The sequence below is a fragment of the Rissa tridactyla genome, chromosome Z (assembly GCF_028500815.1).
Source record: "Rissa tridactyla isolate bRisTri1 chromosome Z, bRisTri1.patW.cur.20221130, whole genome shotgun sequence".
Classification (NCBI taxonomy): Eukaryota; Metazoa; Chordata; class Aves; order Charadriiformes; family Laridae; genus Rissa; species Rissa tridactyla.
Window position 1 is genome coordinate 37,190,554 of NC_071497.1, and position 17,941 is coordinate 37,208,494.

The 17,941-nt window shown below is 37.0% G+C and overlaps 1 protein-coding gene across 3 annotated transcripts in view; it reads left to right on the plus strand.

Moving 5' to 3' along the window:
* AUH (AU RNA binding methylglutaconyl-CoA hydratase) overlaps nt 1–17,941 on the plus strand; it is a 115,296-nt gene that overhangs the window by 48,645 nt on the left and 48,710 nt on the right. For all 3 annotated transcript variants that reach the window (XR_008463920.1, XM_054186743.1, XM_054186744.1), the window contains 2 exons: nt 1,134–1,226; nt 2,157–2,213. Coding sequence is in view for 2 of the 3 variants with exons in the window: in XM_054186743.1 (XP_054042718.1) it covers nt 1,134–1,226; nt 2,157–2,213 (150 nt within the window). In the remaining variant the exon portion in view is untranslated. The remainder of the gene's footprint in view (nt 1–1,133; nt 1,227–2,156; nt 2,214–17,941) is intronic.

Consider the following 17,941-nt stretch of genomic DNA (forward strand, 5'->3'; position numbering starts at 1 on the left):
GTATTACTTGTAATTAATACATTAAATTAATAATTTTTAGTCACATTACCCGTCCAGATTTTAGAGGGAGAGAACCTCCTTTTCACACCTCATTTTCATTTATATTTTGGCAGCAGTTTTTTTTTTTTTATTTTTCAATTTCCAACTAAGACTGGACAAACTGGTCATTGAATTCAAGTAGCTGAAACATTAAAGCAAAGAAAATACTTTTTTAGTGTCTGCAGACAAAACTATCGCTGTCAAGAGCTGGTTTAACCTTTCAACAAGCTGTACACAAAAGTGTTCAGCTAATGAATTGCTTTTGACTATCTTTGGAACTTTAGTAGCAAAAATGTACCACTTAGATATTGTTTGAGTATAGCTTAAAATTATTGATAGCTTGTGGTAAATGTTATGTTAAATATAATTAAAGCTGTAATACACAAGTTTATATCTCAAGTAAAAAATACATTTTTCATCAAACTTCTTCGAGTTTGTGCTGAAGACTCGTTTGAGTTGAGGAGTAGTACTTTAAGCTGAATTTTTAAATGACTTCCCTGTGTCAGAGCACTGATGATAAGTTAAATACAAGCCATGCCATGGTCACAAAGACCTCTGGAGCACTGCTACCTGTTATGTGTCCTGGCAGCAAGTGCAGCTGTTTATCAGACTGAAAACTTTCCCGCATTCCATTAAGCTGTTAGCTTCTGCTGTACAGGAGAATAGGGGCAGTACTGGTGGCCACACCACCTCTGGGAACATTAAGACACAGAGAGCTTGCAGCTATGCTAGCATCACGTGATAAGACATCTGTATTTCAACTGGGACTGTTGGTGTATTTGCCTTTTTTAAGTATTCCTGTTTTGTTTTTTGCCTAGTTCTGCAACGGATGTTTTTGGCATTTACTATTCAGATTTTTGTCAAAAGTAAGCAGAAGCTAGAGAAGAAGGTTTGCAAACGCATTCAGCCACAGAGCGGTCCAGAGGGATGGTTGGGTTTTTTGCCACAGTGTTACTGAGCAATCAATTTTTGGACCCACTTTGTTTTATGAAACTTTTTTCGTATAGCATGACTACTTTGAACAAAATTTAATGAAACGGTGTTTCAGAGATGTTCTTTATGAGGCCAGTGTTAATTGGTGCTTTCTTTTTCAGCTAATCTGCCTGTACCTACTATTGCTGCAATAGATGGAGCTGCATTAGGTGGTGGCCTAGAACTTGCGTTAGCCTGTGATATAAGAGTGGCAGGTAGGTCTGATTTCTGTTTATAGAACATAGGATTACTAGTGTTGCAGATGGCTTGACTAATCCTTGTTTTGGCAACAATCTTATAAAACTCATTTTGTACTTGGTGTTGTTTATAACCAATTATTTTAAAGAGTTTTAGCAGAAACCTGTCTAAGTACTTGCTAATGTTTAATATCAAACAACTTACTACTGATAGCTGGATTGTTTTTGTTACATGTTTTGGTTTATTCTTATGACCTTCATTTTATCAGTATTGCTGGAAGGCTTATGTAGTTGTTTTGATACTTTATTTCATGGTTAAAGTATTCTCCTCTTCTGTATTTGAAGTGTTCTAGATGGAGATTTGATTTTATCTAAACAGGTTGCAGGGAAAAAGCAAAAGTTGTTAGTGACAGTACTATTACACAAGCAATTAAGCTGTTATAAAAGAAAAATGACAACAGCACTTGAAAAGAGGAGCCTTGACCTATCCAGCTGTCAGAACTGTAAAGCCATTTGGTGGAAAGTAAACGGAAACTTGGTTCTGAACAGTTGCCAGTAACTTAGGGTATATAAAACTGTTTGACCCTTAGAGAATTCATAATAACCAGATACAACATTCTACCCCATTTTAAGACGTTAAACAGTAACAGTCTTTTTCTGTTAGTATTTTAAATTTTGCGAATAAGTCTCTGTTACTTACTGTAATTGCTTACTTGCTATGTGAAATTTAATAAAGTACAGAACTTGCCTTGATGGGAGTAGTTGGATCTTTTACTAAAAGCAGATCAGTTGAATCTATTTAAAGATATTCATAAACAATTTCTTTTTTTCTAAGTGATTGTTCTTTATGAAGGACATGTAACAATCTTGTAGGTCATTATTACATATTTTCCAAAGTTTTTTTTCCTATACATTATAGTAAGAACCCATTTACATTCTGTGTTTTAGCCTCTTCTGCTAAAATGGGCCTAGTTGAAACAAAGTTGGCAATCATTCCCGGTGCAGGTATGAATGTTTTGCTTTTGTTACCACGGATAACTAAATAACACATGCTCTTGATATTTGATTTTGGATTGTTGTTTACGAATTTCTTCTTATTTTTATAGTTCTATTAAGGATCTTGTTGTAAAGATTATGGCTTATATTACTTACCAAAAAATAATTAAAAAATGTATTTCTCATTTTTAGGGAGTGGCACTTGTATATTATGTTTTTAATCAAAGTCTTCATTAACTAAGTATTGAGTGATTCTGTAAATGACATTTGATGTCTTGATCTGAAAGCTGAATAACTTTGCTAAGGATCAGACTAGGAAAAAAGGTGGGAGTTAACTATCAGTGTACAAAAATGGTAATTTAAATAATGATCCACTTTTACGTAACATCTAGTACTTTAGGATTCAAATTCTGTTGTCATGCTGCTTGTAAATTGGTTGTAAAGAGTTTAAAAATTGAAAGTATATGTTTTACCAACATTTCTTGAGAGTTTTGGGGTCATAAACCTCTTTTCTATTTGGAAGGCCAGTTGACTCACTCTTCCTGGATTCAAGGTGAATGGAAGTTAGATAATGAATAATGTTTGAGAGGTCTTTGTGTTATGAAACCTTTTGTTTTTATTTTATGGATAAATAGTTGTCACTTGAATTAAGATATCTGCCTTTCTGGGGAAAGGGCAATAACTCGAAAACAAGTGCATCCCTGTGACCCGCACCTACCTTTGGCCTTCATTTCTGGAAGTTCAGGGGAACTTTATACCCTTTATTTGCCCCTGTTTTCTTTCTAATTGGTGGAATTTATTTTGAAAACACTGTATCAAATTTTAGTTGGATACCGTTGTGGCTCATGTAGAGAGGACAGTAAGAACCATCATAATGGGAGCACTGGTATGAACTTTGTGTAAGATCTATCCCATCCTATCACTAATCTAGGCAATTATTGTGCAATTTCAAATGCTCTATTATTATGGTTATTGTTGAATTGTGACTTCAGCCAATTCTTTCTCCCTGTCTCTTTTTCTTTGTGGTCAGAGATACATTTTACATAAGGAAAACTGAATTATGATGACTGGTCTCTTTTTAGCAGTGGATAAAGATAATAGTGTAGATGATTTTTAGAATGCATTTCCTTCTGGTGGTGTTCTCATGAAATAATGTGCGTTGACAATAAGTCCTAGTGAAGAAAAAGACAGAAAATTATGTTGTTTATCTTTGTTGGCAATTTTTTTCCCTTTGTCCTCCCATTCTGCCCCCTCCTAAGGAATTCTGCAGGAGACTGTTGGAGAAATGCTCTGCAGTTCAATAAATTCAGATCAAGTTCTCCATGTATTCTCAGTATTCAGCTTATTTAGGCTGTCTTATGTTTCCTTATGTTCAGTTAATTATAGATGTTTCAAACTTCTAATGCTTTCACCTTGAAATGTTACATGACTGACTCATTATGAGTTTAATTCAGAATGTTTTATTGTTATTGAAAGGCTGAGGTTTGAAAAACGTTTGTTTTCTCATCCTAAAATAATGATCTGGGCATATGTCTTCAACTTCTTGAAAATGTGACAGATTTCACCATGTTACAATACCTTTTAAACTTGAAATGTTTTGGGGTAAGTTCAGTGATCAGTTTTTTCCCTATTCCTATCAGCCTTTCTGAGGATTATTTTTGCCAAGTGTATTAGAGCTTATCACAACTTTTGCCTGATCAGCCTGTACTTGCAGCAGTCCTCTTGAGCAATGACAATGTTTCAACCCTTTTTGGCTCCTGTCATCCAAATAGTAACAGACCATGCTTTGTGTCACCAGAAAGTGAAGAATGAGTGAAGGAATTTTGCATTTAGGTAGAGAAGCCCACTTGAATCATAGGCTTCGTGGGTTAATGGAATATTTTCTTACAGTGTTTACTTCAGGTGGAGCTGAAAACAGCTGTAGCCATTAAAAGACCTCAATTAGGTTTTTACTGCCATCTAGTACCTCTGAAACACACTGGCAAAATGTGTTTCTTCTTTGAAGTAGGTCCCTTGGAGCTACTACCGTGTTTATTCTGCTCCATCAGCTGCCATGAGTACATGACAGATGTAGAGATCTTAACTTGGATGATGATTAATGTGGGTGTCTGAGGCTGTATGAAGAACTTCCTTATTTTCTGTTCACTTTTTTTAAAAACCCGGGAAGCTGCACTCAAAAAGCTATGTTAGAAGACAGTTATTAGAATTTAATATTATTAAAATATAGATTCAGGGCAGATCGGCTATGAGCTTTTGGACCTTGTTTTATGTTGTTTCATTCCATCTTATTTTGAAACGGGGTCATCAAAAGGACCAATGCTCCTGCACTACCTGCTGTCTGGTGACCAACCAGTTTTAACATATGTTTCCCAGCTCTGAGAAATATTGCTTTTGAATATGTATAGAAGTACTGCAACGTTTTGTAGTCCAAGATTGAGCAACAGTTAGTTGAATCCTGGTTAATATACCAAAATTAATTGTTTCTTCTATGTCTGCTGAGAGTCTTAACCAGGTAGGCATTTGTAGAGCATGCCTTACCTGTGGTAGCAGGTGAGTCTCCTCAGAAAATTCATCCATGGCAGACAGCAGAGCAAGACCAAGTGGGGTGACAGCAGTGCCTCCTTTTATACAAAAGCTTTTTGCACAGACCGTCTGCTTAGGTTGGGAGGGAGAAAGATTGATTTTTCTACCTTTGGAAATTTAAATCCAATTCTTACCACTATGAAAAAAGCCTTAGTTGCCAGACTGTGATCTAGGGAAGGTAAAAAATCTTTCCATTTTTCCTCTTCACTACATCCCACTTCTAGTAAGGAAGTCAAGATTCAGAGAACTAGAGGAAGCGTGTAACAGAGAGAAGACGACTTGGTAACTCGGTGCTGGGGAAGTTACCTGAGAATGAATATTGACGATTTTTGTTTTCTAAAAAACTGTGCCAATCAGTATTCATTGCACAAGCAGTCTTATGCCACCACAACAGGCATATATGTCAGACTGTCTGTTTGTCTGTTCATCCCCTCTTTTCCTCACTTTTCTTCCCTATGAACTTGGGGTTGGCCAGTTGTGGTTTAATTTGACTACAGGATATTGGTTGTGAAAAAAGATGGTCCCTAGAATTTTATTACAAGTAGGTCGTTAGATGAAGGGAAAATTTTATTGTCCTCAGATGAAAAGTTTCAGCACGAACTAACCTATTATTGGGCATGAAAGAGTGGGCACAGGAGGGAGGCATTGTGGATGTCCTAGCTGTGGAAAATGTTTCAGTCAGAATACTCCTCTCTCTGGACAGCAAAGATTTGTATGAGACAGGATTTCCCAGTGAAAACAGACTTTATTAGTTCTTCAGTTTAAGGAGATGCTTTTTATCAGCCAGAGTCTTTCTCAAAGTTGCTTGTTGCTAAAAGGAGTTCATTTTTTGGATCTCTTAGTCAAAAAGCTGTTTAAACAACTTATTTTCTGTGTAACGCTGTAGTCTGTACAGAACTCAGCATAACGTAGGAAGAGTCTTTTTTACACAGAAATCATATTCCTTCTCTTTGTTTTTATTTCCCAGACTGAAGTAAAATGAAAGCAAACCTCTTTCATTAATTGAATGTGGTTTCTGGTGTCTTTCAACTTGCAAAAAAAGGGTTTCACAGTGACAAGTTTCTCCTTAGCTGAAAATTGTGTTCTGGAGCATTTGTATCTGAAGTCCTTTGCTTTTCTGCTGTGTAATGTTTTAAAGCTATCTCCACCCATTTTTTATTTCTGTTGTTTATCTCTAGACTTTCACAATGGATCTTATACTGGGCCTGCAATTGATAGATGATACCTTGCTGGCAGATCTGCTTTTATTTGTTAGTATCTTATTTGTATACCACTCAGTAATAGATCTGTTATGAGAAGATAAAAATGCTTGTAAACAACATACGTAAACTTTCTTACTTTGTTACTAGAATGAGATATCATTGGCTGTACTAGGGAAAATATTCTGTGATAATAAGGACTAGGAAAGATAGGTTTATATATAAAAAATAATTTGGGTTTTCTGTATGCTTTTTTTTTCTGTGAAAGTTTCATATGTAAAGCTGAGGTATTGGTATATATCAATAATTACGTTTCCACAAAAAAAAAGACAAAAAAAATGGAACTTCATTGAAATTAATACACTTGTGTCAGCAGATAATTCGACCTGGCTAGATTAAAACTGTAGCTACTGGCTTGTGTGCTTACAGCTGTCACTCCTTTTTCTGGTTTTGTTTATAAAGACATTTTAATTAGCAAGGCTTCATTCAGCTCATCAAAACAAATTTTGCCTTTTTTCTTCCCTGCTCCTCCCCAAAACCCCACTACTTTAGTACAGAGCTGTCTTCCACTGTTTAAAGGTAAAATAAAAACCCAGCACACGATCCCTACAATCATGCTTTCCTTGACAGCATTCAGTTTAAAAGCATGTTTTACCAAGAAGACTTTAAAAAAAAAAATTAAAAAAATCTCTGTTAAATCTTCTAAAAAGTCTTTGTAAATAACCTGTCTTCTTTTTGCATCTTAAAGTTACATTGAATCCTGTTTTTCCAAAGCTGAAACTGAATCTTTGTTACATAGTAGGCTGGTCTGCTTTTTGTCTTTAAAAGATATAGCAAGGGAGAGATTTAATGGCAGTATTTCTGTGATTTCCTTTTCCCACTTTGGTAATAGTATTGTTTTGACTGTTTTTCTAAACTTTATAATGTGTGTGTGTAATTTATAGTACTTGTAGATTATAAGATTATAAAAGATGACAGAGGAACACACTGACAAATCAGTTTTCTTTGCATAGGAAGAAAATGAGTGTAAGAATGAAAACTGGATTTAGGTAATCATTGTGTATTTTCCTTATTTCTTAAAGTATTCATTGTTTGTTTTTAAAAACAACGTGAAGGTCTCTGTTACAGGTTGCATTTTAAAGCTGAAAAAATATTATATTTTGCATGAGAACGATGTCAAGGGAATTTCCAGATGTGAAAAACTCATACAGAATGTGATCTTGCTAACAGCAGTAGTTGTACAATTCATCCAAGTGTAAAGGTTAAATAAAATGTCAGACATTTCAAGTTGAAATCTGACGTACCTTACAATATATTGTTGAAATATTCTTTAGAAACTATACTTCAGTTTCAACAGTAATAGGAATATTTGAATTTGACAAATACTGAAAAAATTAAAGTGTCACCATTTGTGGTAGTTTCTGAAGCAGGACTTCCGCACATTTAGTGTCTTTTTTCTGCGTATAGATGCTATTTGATAGTACAGTATTACAGAGATATTTAGAAACAAAAATCCACTTATTTTGTGTAACTTTATACATCTTGCCTGAGTAATACTATACTTCTCCATCCGATCTTTATTCCTACTCTCACTACCCTACTCTTGTCTTCTCTTTTACTTTTTCCATAGAGTTTCCATAGTTCTTACATGGACAATATTTTTACTCATTACATTGAGTCTTCTTACCTTTTTAAAATTCAGCTTTTACCCCTGTGACAGCTGACTGACTGATTGGGAAAAAAAGTCCAAAATGAAACAGTTAGCTTTGAGTTGGTTTCTCTTTTTTTCAATTAATCCATAAACTCTCTTGTGAGTTCTCTTACTTCTCCTGTATCTGTATCGCAGTCTTGTGTCAGATTTTTAATATTGTAGAGTTCCCAATTAAATAGAAGAGAGTTTCAAATAAGCTCCTGAATCAACATCTTCAGCATTTCATCAATATTGTTCTTTAAAATTTATTTACTGTGAAACAACCAAGAAGATGCACTTTCTTCTTCTTCTTCCCTTACAATTAGGAAAAACTATTAAATTTTTTTTTACTGAGGTCTAACATGAGCATTTACAAGCCTATTATGATTTGATACAGTAAAATGCTCAAATTAGTTGCTCTAAGGGTGTTTATCTACTTTTTCTTCAATCATCTGAAGTCTAGATAGCTTTATTTGCATTTTAATATTTTGTAATGTTTATTTTATGCGTCATGTTAAATGAATGGCCTGAAGTAAAAAATTGCTAATAATGTAGAAAACAGATGTTTAAACATCCACTCTTTACTCAAAGTAATTAAACACAATATATAGAATGTTACTAGAGGGAGGTAAATTGGTTCTGCTTCTGTAAGTTAGGGAGAATTGTGGTTCTTACGTTTTCCTTAAATAAAAATAAGCTGATTTTTCATCAAATGACTCATTATCTCCCTAGCTTTATGATCAGTTGTAATGGTGATGGTGTTGAGGCAAAACTTCAAAATGTCATGCAAAACTAGCACTGCAAAAGCTCCATGCATAAAACTAATCTTTTGCAGATTTTATTTACAGTCTCTCTGTATAAAGAGAATACTTAGAATACTTTGCAAGTAGTGGCAACGTACAGCAGAAGAGAAGATAATAGAACTCCATGTCATCAGAACTATCCCCTATATCTACATGAGGCATACAGTACTTACCTTTGCAGGGTAATCCACAGAACAATCTGTGCTTTTCCCATTGCATGCCAGCCATAGAACACTTTCCAAAACCGTATTAAAACCACAACTAGTGGTTTTACACTACAGAAAAAGGAGGTGTCCAAGGCTATCATCAGTGTCCCAAGTGACTGCAGTTTTATAGAAAGTTATTCAAAATATCAAATGCAGTGTAAGAAATTGACCACTTCTGGCAGTCTAGTTGTTTCTGCTAGCAGAGATTGCAGAGCATTTCTTCCTAACCTAAATTTGGAGATATCTTGTTCACAAATCAGAATTAACAGATGTTTGAGAAATTTCAATATCATAAGGAGCAGCGCTGCATCCCCAATATACTGTATCTAGTTAAAGTTAGTCCTCTGGTGCTGCAGAGGAAGGAGGAAGTAAAACGAGGATGCAAGAAAGCCCCAGAAGCCAAGTTGAATATTAGAGGAAGTGTAAGAGGAGAGAAAGCGAATTTTCTTGGTCTTGGAAAGCAAAGCATAGAAGGTCTGAGATTATATAATACACCTATGGAGAAATTAATCATTAGCAACAAACAATGATTGAATGTTCTTTAGACCTCTGTCATGTTTTGGGGATGTCAAAACATTGTTCTTGATATTGATATTAAATTTTTGAGTACTGTTTTTATTAAAATTCATTCTTACAACCTGAGCAATGTTGTCAATTGTTTTCCTCATTCTTACAGGTATATAAGTACATTTGCTTTCACTGGTTTGAAAATGGTTTTGTGAGATTGATGGATTACACATTTTTGAATGAGTACATACATAAAGAAAAGTGAAAAAATGTAAAATACTGTACATACAGAAAAATGAAAAAATGTAACAAATGGTTTGGTTTCTTCCGTCCTCCTTAAATCACGTAGATTTAAGCCCCGTTCAGGTACCGTTTCAGTGAGCATGGTTTTACTATCATATTTGCATCTTTTCCAGTCCATTTCTGTGCCATTGGTAGCCAAAGAGTGAAGCTTTGAAAAGACAGGAAACCCAAACTTTACTTTTGCAATTATATTTTCTCACTATATATAGATTAGTATGACACTGAATAGAAACTACAGTTTAGGCAGACTGTAACAACATGAGTGGAGTTCACAGTAGATTTCATAGCATAGGTGCAAAGTAAGATATATTCACTTGGGGTACTCAAGTGAAAAGGACATGGAGAGAATAAAGTAAATAGAGAAAAGAATGATCTAAAATGCTGCTGGGTAAAGTAACCTTTATATTTCCAAAGTCAGTTACAATTTAAAATGATCTGTATACACACTTGCAACTAATTGGGTAAATGAGTTTTGTATTCACTTATAAAGATCCATCAGAGTTCATGAATGCCTTTGATGAAATGATTTTTCCCTTTGCTCAAAGTTTGGAATTAATTTTGGAAGTTTTACAAAGACTAATGTACTTTGTACAAGAGCACCTTTTTTTACTTTGCAAAAGACCACCCTTTTCATCCCCAAACATGTCCTGAAACCAGCACATGATGTCTATCTCAGGCTCTCTTGTCAGCCCAAAATCATTATAAATACTTTCAATTGCACGCTTTCGTGTAAAGTTCTTGTATTTCAACTCCTTATTTTTAAGCTTATGCAAAAACGAAAGGAAGACTAATAAGTGATGTTTCTGGGGAAAGGTGGGGCATGAGAAGAATAAAAATTGCTGGATATGGAAAATACAGTTGCGTGAAAATTTATTTTAAAAATTGGCATACTGAAGTTGTGTGTTTTTTTTTAATTAAAAAAAATTGTGTTTTGGAATTTAGTATTAGACAAATTAAACTCAGTAGCTACTGACTTGTCTTACCTCTTGCGGTGGACTAGGAGCTAAAACAAAAGTCCTGAGCTTCAAAGTTCTAGGCTCAGCTTCTTCCATAGTGAGCAGCTCTGAATTTTAAGGTTCTCCACCTTCTTGTCAAATTACCTTTTTGTGTTCTTGTATTGAGGAGACTCACTGCTACTTCAGCTCATTGACAAAGATTAAGTATTGTCTCAATAGTGTCCTTCCTTCCTGTCGCTTCACTTATGCTCTATTTGGCAAACTAATACAACTTTTTCTCTACTCCTCCTATCTCTATGGTAACACAAGTGGTAAGGAGAAAGAACTCCTTAGGGAGTGTTACGAAAGACAGAGAAAATAAGCAGGTGAAAGTAAGAGTCTAGTACAGAAAATTATTAACTTTAAAAAATCAATGATAAATGAAAATACATGAGCCAGTTGATCTAGGTTGGTGGTTTATTTTCTAATTTCTTGAGGTGTTGAGGGAAAAATAAAACTTTATCTTTTAGTGGCAGAATCAAGTAGAAATGTATCATTACTAACTATCTGTATGTGTGCATGAAAAACATACCAGAACAGTGGAAGACAACAAAATAAAAGGAGTGAAGAAGATTACTCATATCGTGTAGGCAATTTTGGAAGTCTTAATTGCTGTGCAGCACCCCTGTCTCTTTGCATTGACAGCGCAGAAAACATAAACTCCTCATTTTAGTTCTTGTTTTGTCCCTAAATAAGATGTGTTAAAAGGGTGACGAAAATACTCCTTGTAGTGTTAAGGAGCTTGTTAATCTGCGTAGTGATAGACAGAATTTAATACAAGATGATGAAGATGAGACATTGGACACTAACATATGTAGCTGATCAATTATGTATCACTTGGTAGTTTTTGGTAGTTCTTTAAAAGTGATGACCGAATGTGTTTTTTAGCTGCAGAAGCTGAGATAAAAAGTATGTGTAGAAGACCTGCAAGACTCTTGCACATGAGAAAAGCAGCATTCATACTTAGGAGTCAAACAGCTCATAAGCCACTGTAAGCGGTTTTAAGTGACTCAGCTTCTGTGGCCCCCCTTCCCCTCCTTCACTTGCCCTTTATTTTTTTTAAGTCTACAGTTTGACAGAACCTAGCTATGATACTGCCACAGTCTGTACATATATTTGGGATGGAGCCCTCAAGAAACGTTATATTTGAACAAAGACATTGTGCAAAGAAGCAGAGACAGAAGGTGCAAGAGAGAAACGCATGCTGATCAGGAGGTTACTGACAGAGAAACAAGACAGGTTGGAGGTACAAACCTGAGGATTTAAGAAGTTTTTAATAAAGGAGGAGAAAGAATTAAGATGCTAAAACTTCCCTATTGATTCTGTTAAAGAAATGTCTTTTTGTTCTGTTTATTCTTTTCCCCCCCTGATAATCCCACAGCATTTTTGAAATTTAAATGATGGGTATGTTCTTCCAAAACTTAGTTACAAGTCTTGATGTCATTATTTGGTCAAAATTTCCATTGAAGTCAGTGTTTGCCACAGTAAAAACTACAAAACCTATGATCATCCTTCAGGATTTGCTTCAGTAGTAATGAATCCAGAGGGAATTTAGAGGGAAACAAAAAACGCAGAATTTTGAGGAGATTAAATGAGCAGTATGTTCCTGTCTTTTAAATTCTAAATCTTTTTTGTAAGTCATTCCACAAGTGACCCTTACTGTGCATAGCACACAGAGAAGAGTTGCAGTTAAGTCATTGGCATGTTGTAGTAAGGACTTGTGTAAGCAGTGATTGCTGGGTGGGATTAATGCATTGCATTACTATGTCATGTTCAAGTCTGGCTTATAAAAGAATGTTGTGGGATTTTTAGCTGTGCAATAGTTTTCTAGTGGTATTTCAGTTTGCCTTCTGCACTTCACTTGGTTAGTGAATGGAAAGCAATTTACAAGAAGCAACAGGCTTTGGAAAGATGAAAAGAAGATGACGAAATATCTTCTACTGTGTATTGTTATAATGATTCCCCTCTTCAATATGTTTCCATCTCAATATAGATGTTACTGGGGGCGAAAAATTGGGAGTGGGGCTCTGGAGTACCAGCTGGAGCATATAAATGGGGGCTAGTATAGACGCAACAATGCTTCGTAAGTTCCTAAAAATTATGTCGACAGCTGTTGAGCTCATCCATACTCAGTGTGTTTTTTGAAGAGAAGCCAAGGAATTTTTAATCAAAGATTACTGAGCAGATTACTGTGTGGTGAATATTTAAAAATAGACTTACTTTTATTAATAAAAACTCTTTGTTTAAGACTGAAGTGTTAATTTTTTCACTGAAAATGCAGAAGTTGTTTTGATACAAAAAAGTGGTAAATTATTATGAATTAGATGGAAAAACATAATGAGATGGAAAGAAGATAATATTTATTCTGTTTAATCAGAATGTAACACGAGTAATGTAAGTGCATTTTAACTTTAAACTTTAATGGATCTGAGACTGTGGCATTTTGCAGGGAGAGAGGATTTTTAGTGACCTGTTAGGTTGGAAAATGTCTGATTTCAAGAAAATTCTCTATGGAATGTTTTTGTGTGAAGTTATTTTGGTAATCTGCTCTCATAGGACCAATTGCTAGTCTTTTCCCACCCTAATGAAACTAGGTCACTAGTTTTTGGCATTCATCCAAGTTGTGAGATTTATTTGGTGTTCAAGCACACTGTCTAGAAATAGTGATGCAATGTCAGCAAGGCCACTTTTCATTTCATGAGCATAATTTCCAGTGCCCTGGAATTAATTTATTCACTGACCTGTTAATAACTGCAATCTGTCACTGGCTTACAGAGGCTGAGGAAGTGTCTGGAAATAGTCATGGTCACCCTACCAGGTGATTAGTTACAGGATTTCTGTTCAATGTAACAGTTTTTGGTTTTGATCATGTCATAACAGTCATCTGACTGTTAATGAAAACAAACCAGCAACTTAATCAAAAGGAAAATACTTGTAATCAGTAAACATTGGAGAGAGATAAATGATTTGAGATGGTTGTTTTACACCACATTATGCTGTAATACATCTGACAAAAATTCTGGTTACCTTTGAAAAAGGATAGGAATTCAGCATGTGTAGATGATATATAATTTTTTGAAAAATCACATTATGGTATTACTGTTGTACTTGTTAAATAAAAGGAAAACTAGTAATTTGAATTTAGTGGTGTTCAAGGTTTATTCTCACCACGCCCACACTCACCCTCAGTATTTTTCTTAAAATTAGGATTGTCTTGCCACAGGCATGGCAGACAGTCGCTCAGGGCAGTAGATAGCTCTAGATAGTGAAATAGCTGTTAGCCCTTTTCTACTTCGCATGTGCCAGAGCCCTGGAGAGTCAGGCTTGCCTCTGCCGCTGCGAGAGAGAGGATCAAGGGTCAGAAAACAGTTCTTTTTGCACAGTGTCACAGCTGGCTGTTCCTACCTGTGCTGCTGCTGTTTCCAATGTTTCTGTTTCTGCTGTAGAGAAGCAGCAAACCTAGCTCAAAAAGGGATCCCTTCCCTGTTCTGCATCCTATCTCTGAGCGCCTTTTACCTTTCTTTAGATCTGAATGTTTCTTTTCCTCACTTACTGTTCCCTGTGGTACAAGCTGCACGGCATCCTGGCCCTTAATCCACTGTCCAGAAAAATTAAATTTTGCCTGTAGCAGTAAGATGGCTCTCATTAAAGTATCAGACACCATCACTGCATGTAGTGAACCCTACTCTTGGATATATATGGGCAGAGGCTTTTCTAGACTTACACAAAACTGATCTTTGGGCACAGATTAAAACTTAATAATGAGAAAGGCTTTTTTTTGGTTTGGTGGATTGGGTTTTTTGGAGGTCTAAATTAATACAGTTCAGGAGCTTCTGAGCTAGGGTACTTCATGTGATGTTAGAGATATTAAAATTTCTGATGGAACTTTCAGCAGAGCTCACTGCTGATCTACTATAACTGCCATTGTAGTCATGGAAAGAATTGCAACTTTTTTTGGTCTCAGGTTTCATCATCAGTAGTGTTTTTCTTGAAACTATAGTTTTAGAGGACAGCTTGTGGCCTGGACTTCCATGGCTGAGCAGTGGTACTTGAAAATATGTCCTTTCTTCATAATGGTTCGTAAAGTCAGTGTAAGTGAATGGCTACATTTATTTCTAATCTGATTTTCTGAGGGTCTTGCATAAATGTTTTCTGGTATTTGAGAGTGGAAAAACACTAGAAATCTTTGTAGCGGTAACTTGGATGTTGAAAGTGAATATTTTTGAAAATTCCAGCTGTATCTGAACTCTTTAGAGGGGCCAAACACATTTTGGGGTGAAGTTGTGATGTCCATAGAAGTATCACCCTACACCTCTTTAGTGCTAGAAGAGAATTTGTGAAATTCAATTCTAAGGCCTTTTGAGGTTTTTTGGTTTAAAATATAATAGGAAAATGCATATTTTGAATCAAAAAAAGACAAAATAGGACAGAAACCAGCAGCTGTCTCATTGACTCTTGCTAAAACCAGTATTTTCTAATGGACACTTGTGTAAAGGGTAGTAGCTACTGTACACTCCCGTGTTTAGCGATATTTATCTTATCAGCCTGCTGGTTATATGGTTCCCCTGTATGGAACAAGAAGAGGTCTGGCTACTTTGTATAATATCCAGTCTTTCAGTGTATGGCACGCTAGCAAATTTTGATGACTTGGCCCATTACATCTTTTGATGTCTCCTTTGTTTTCAAATTCTTTCAAGTGACACGGTAATTACTATTAAGCTGTTCTCTGTTCACTACATCTGCTGACTGTCCCCCAAAGTCTTTGTAATAAAAAAGAGAATAAAAACAAAGTAAATTCCTGGTGAGTCATTTTCTAATATGTGATAAAACAGAAAACCCAAACTGAGGATGAACAATGAAGAACAACATACTCATCTACTAAATTACATAGAAGGAGAATATATGTACTTGTTTTTTCATGCTAGGCAAACAAAATCAAAATAATTTTGATACATCTTTCAGTGTTTCAGACACACAAATGGCTTTTCCTTAAAACATGCTATTGAAGTCTTTTTAGTTGTATTCATTTCTAAATTACTTATAAGGAAATCCCATGAATATTTTATAGTGTTCTTATGCTTTTCTATTAATAGTACATAGTGTGATCATGATTCAGATAGTTGGTTTTTGGTTTATTTTTTTTAGTCCCATTTTTATGTTTCATCATGAAAAAAGAAATGTGTTAGTGTTTGATGGCTTTCTAAACTCATAGTTGTTTTGCGACATGGAAAATGACGTTTGGAAAATCCCTCAACCTGAATCGCTAGTTCACCTTTATTGTAGGAAGCATAAAATAGAGCACTTTAGTAATCTAAACATTCATGGCATAGAATCATAGAATGGTTAGAGTTGGAAGGCACCTTAAAGATCATCTAGTTCCAACCCCCTTGCCATGGGCAGGGACACCTCCCACTAGACCAGGCTGCTCAAAACCCCATCCAGCCTGGCCTTGAACACTTCCAGGGTTGGGGCATCCACAGCTTCTCTTGGCAAGCTGTTCTGGTGTCTCACCACTCTCACAGTAAAGAATTTCTTGCTAATACCTCATCTAAATCTACCCTCTTCCAGTTTAAAATCATTGCCCCTTATCTAGTCACTACACTCCCTCATGAAGAGTCCCTCCCTGTAGGGGCTTTTTTTCTTTCCTGTAGGCCCCCTTTAGGTACTGGAAGGCTGCTATAAAGTCTCCCTGGAGCCTTCTCATCTCCAGGCTGAACAACCCCAACTCTCTCAGCCTGTCTTCATAGGAGTGTTGCTCCAGCCCTCTGATCATCTTCGTTGCCCTCCTCTGGACTCACTCCAGCAGGTCCATGTTCTTCTTATGTTGGGGGCTCCAGAGCTGGATGCAGTACTCCAGGGGCAGTCTCCCCAGAGCGGAGTAAAGGGGCAGAATCATGTCCCTCAACCTGCTCGCCACGCTTCTTTTGATGCAGCCCAGGATGTGGTTGGCTTTCTGGGCTGTGAGTGTAAGTTGCTGGGTTGTGTTGAGCTTCTCATCCACCAACACCTTCAAGTCGTTCTCCTCAGGGCTCCTCTCAGTCCATTGTCTGCCCAGCCTGCATTTGTGCTTAGGATTGCCCCGACCCACATGCAGGACCTTGCACTTGGCCTTGTTGTGCTTCCTGAGGTTTACATGGGCCTAACTCCCAAGTCTGTCCAGGTCCCTCTGGATGGCATCCCTTCCCACCAGCATGTTGACCGCTCCACACAGCTTGGTGTGTTGACAAACTTGCTGAGGGTGGAGTCAATCTCAACAAAGATGTTAAACAGCACTGGTCCCAGTACCGACCCTTGAGGAATGCCACTCTTCACTGGTCACCACTTGGACATTGAGCCGTAACCACAACTCTTTGAGTGCAACCATCCAACCAATTCCTTATCCATGGAGTTGTTCATCACTCAAATTCGTGTCTCTCCAATTTAGAGACAAGAATGTTGTGCAGGACAATGTCAAATGGTTTGCACAGGTCCAGGTAGATGTTGTGAGTTGCTCCTCCCTTATCCACGAACGCTGTATCCTAGTGGTAGAAGTCCACCAAATTTGTCAGACACAATTTACCTTTAGTGCAGCCATGTTGGCTGTCACCGATCGCCTCCTTATTTTCCATGTGCTTTAGCATAGTTTCCAGGAGGATCTGCTGCATGATCTTGCCAGGCACAGAGGTGAGACTGACCAGTCTGTAGTTCCCTGGGTCTTCCTTTTTTCTCTTTTTGAAAATGGGTGTTATGTTTCCCCTTTTACAGTCAGCGTGAACTTCACCACACTCCCATGACTTCTCAAATATGGTGGATAGTGGCTTAGGAACATCATCTGCCAGTTCCTCAGGACCCTTGGGTGTATCTCATCAGGTCCCATGGACTTGTGCAATTTTAGGTTGCTCAGATGGTCTCAAACCTGATCTTCTCCTATAGTGGGCAGTACTTCATTCTCCCAGTCCCTGCCTCTGCCTTCTGTGACTTGGGCAATGTGGCTAGAGCACTTGCCAGTGAAGACTGAGGCAAAAAATCCGTTGAGCTCCTCAGGAGAGCTCAAGGATTTTCTCCATATCCTGGGTACCCTGGTCTCCTGTATCCTTCTGGAGAGGGCCCACATTTTTCCTAGTTTTCCTTTTCTCTGTGTATTCCTCCCAGGCTGCTAGTCCTTGATTCAGCCCTCTGTAGGCTTCCTTTTTGTGTTTGAGTTTGCCCAGGAGCGACTTGTTCATCCGTGCAGGCCTTCTGACATTTCTGCCTGATTTTCTCTCTGTTGGGATGCATCGTTCCTGAGCTTGGAGGAGGTGATCCTTGAATATTAATTAGCTTTCTTGGGCCCCTCTTCCCTCTGCCAAGGAGATCCCTGAAGAGGCCAAAGCCTGCTCTCCTGAAGCCCAGGGTAGTGAGCTTGCTGTGTGCCCTCCTCACTGCCCTAAGGATCGTGAACTCCACCATTTTGTGGTCACTGCAGCCAAGGC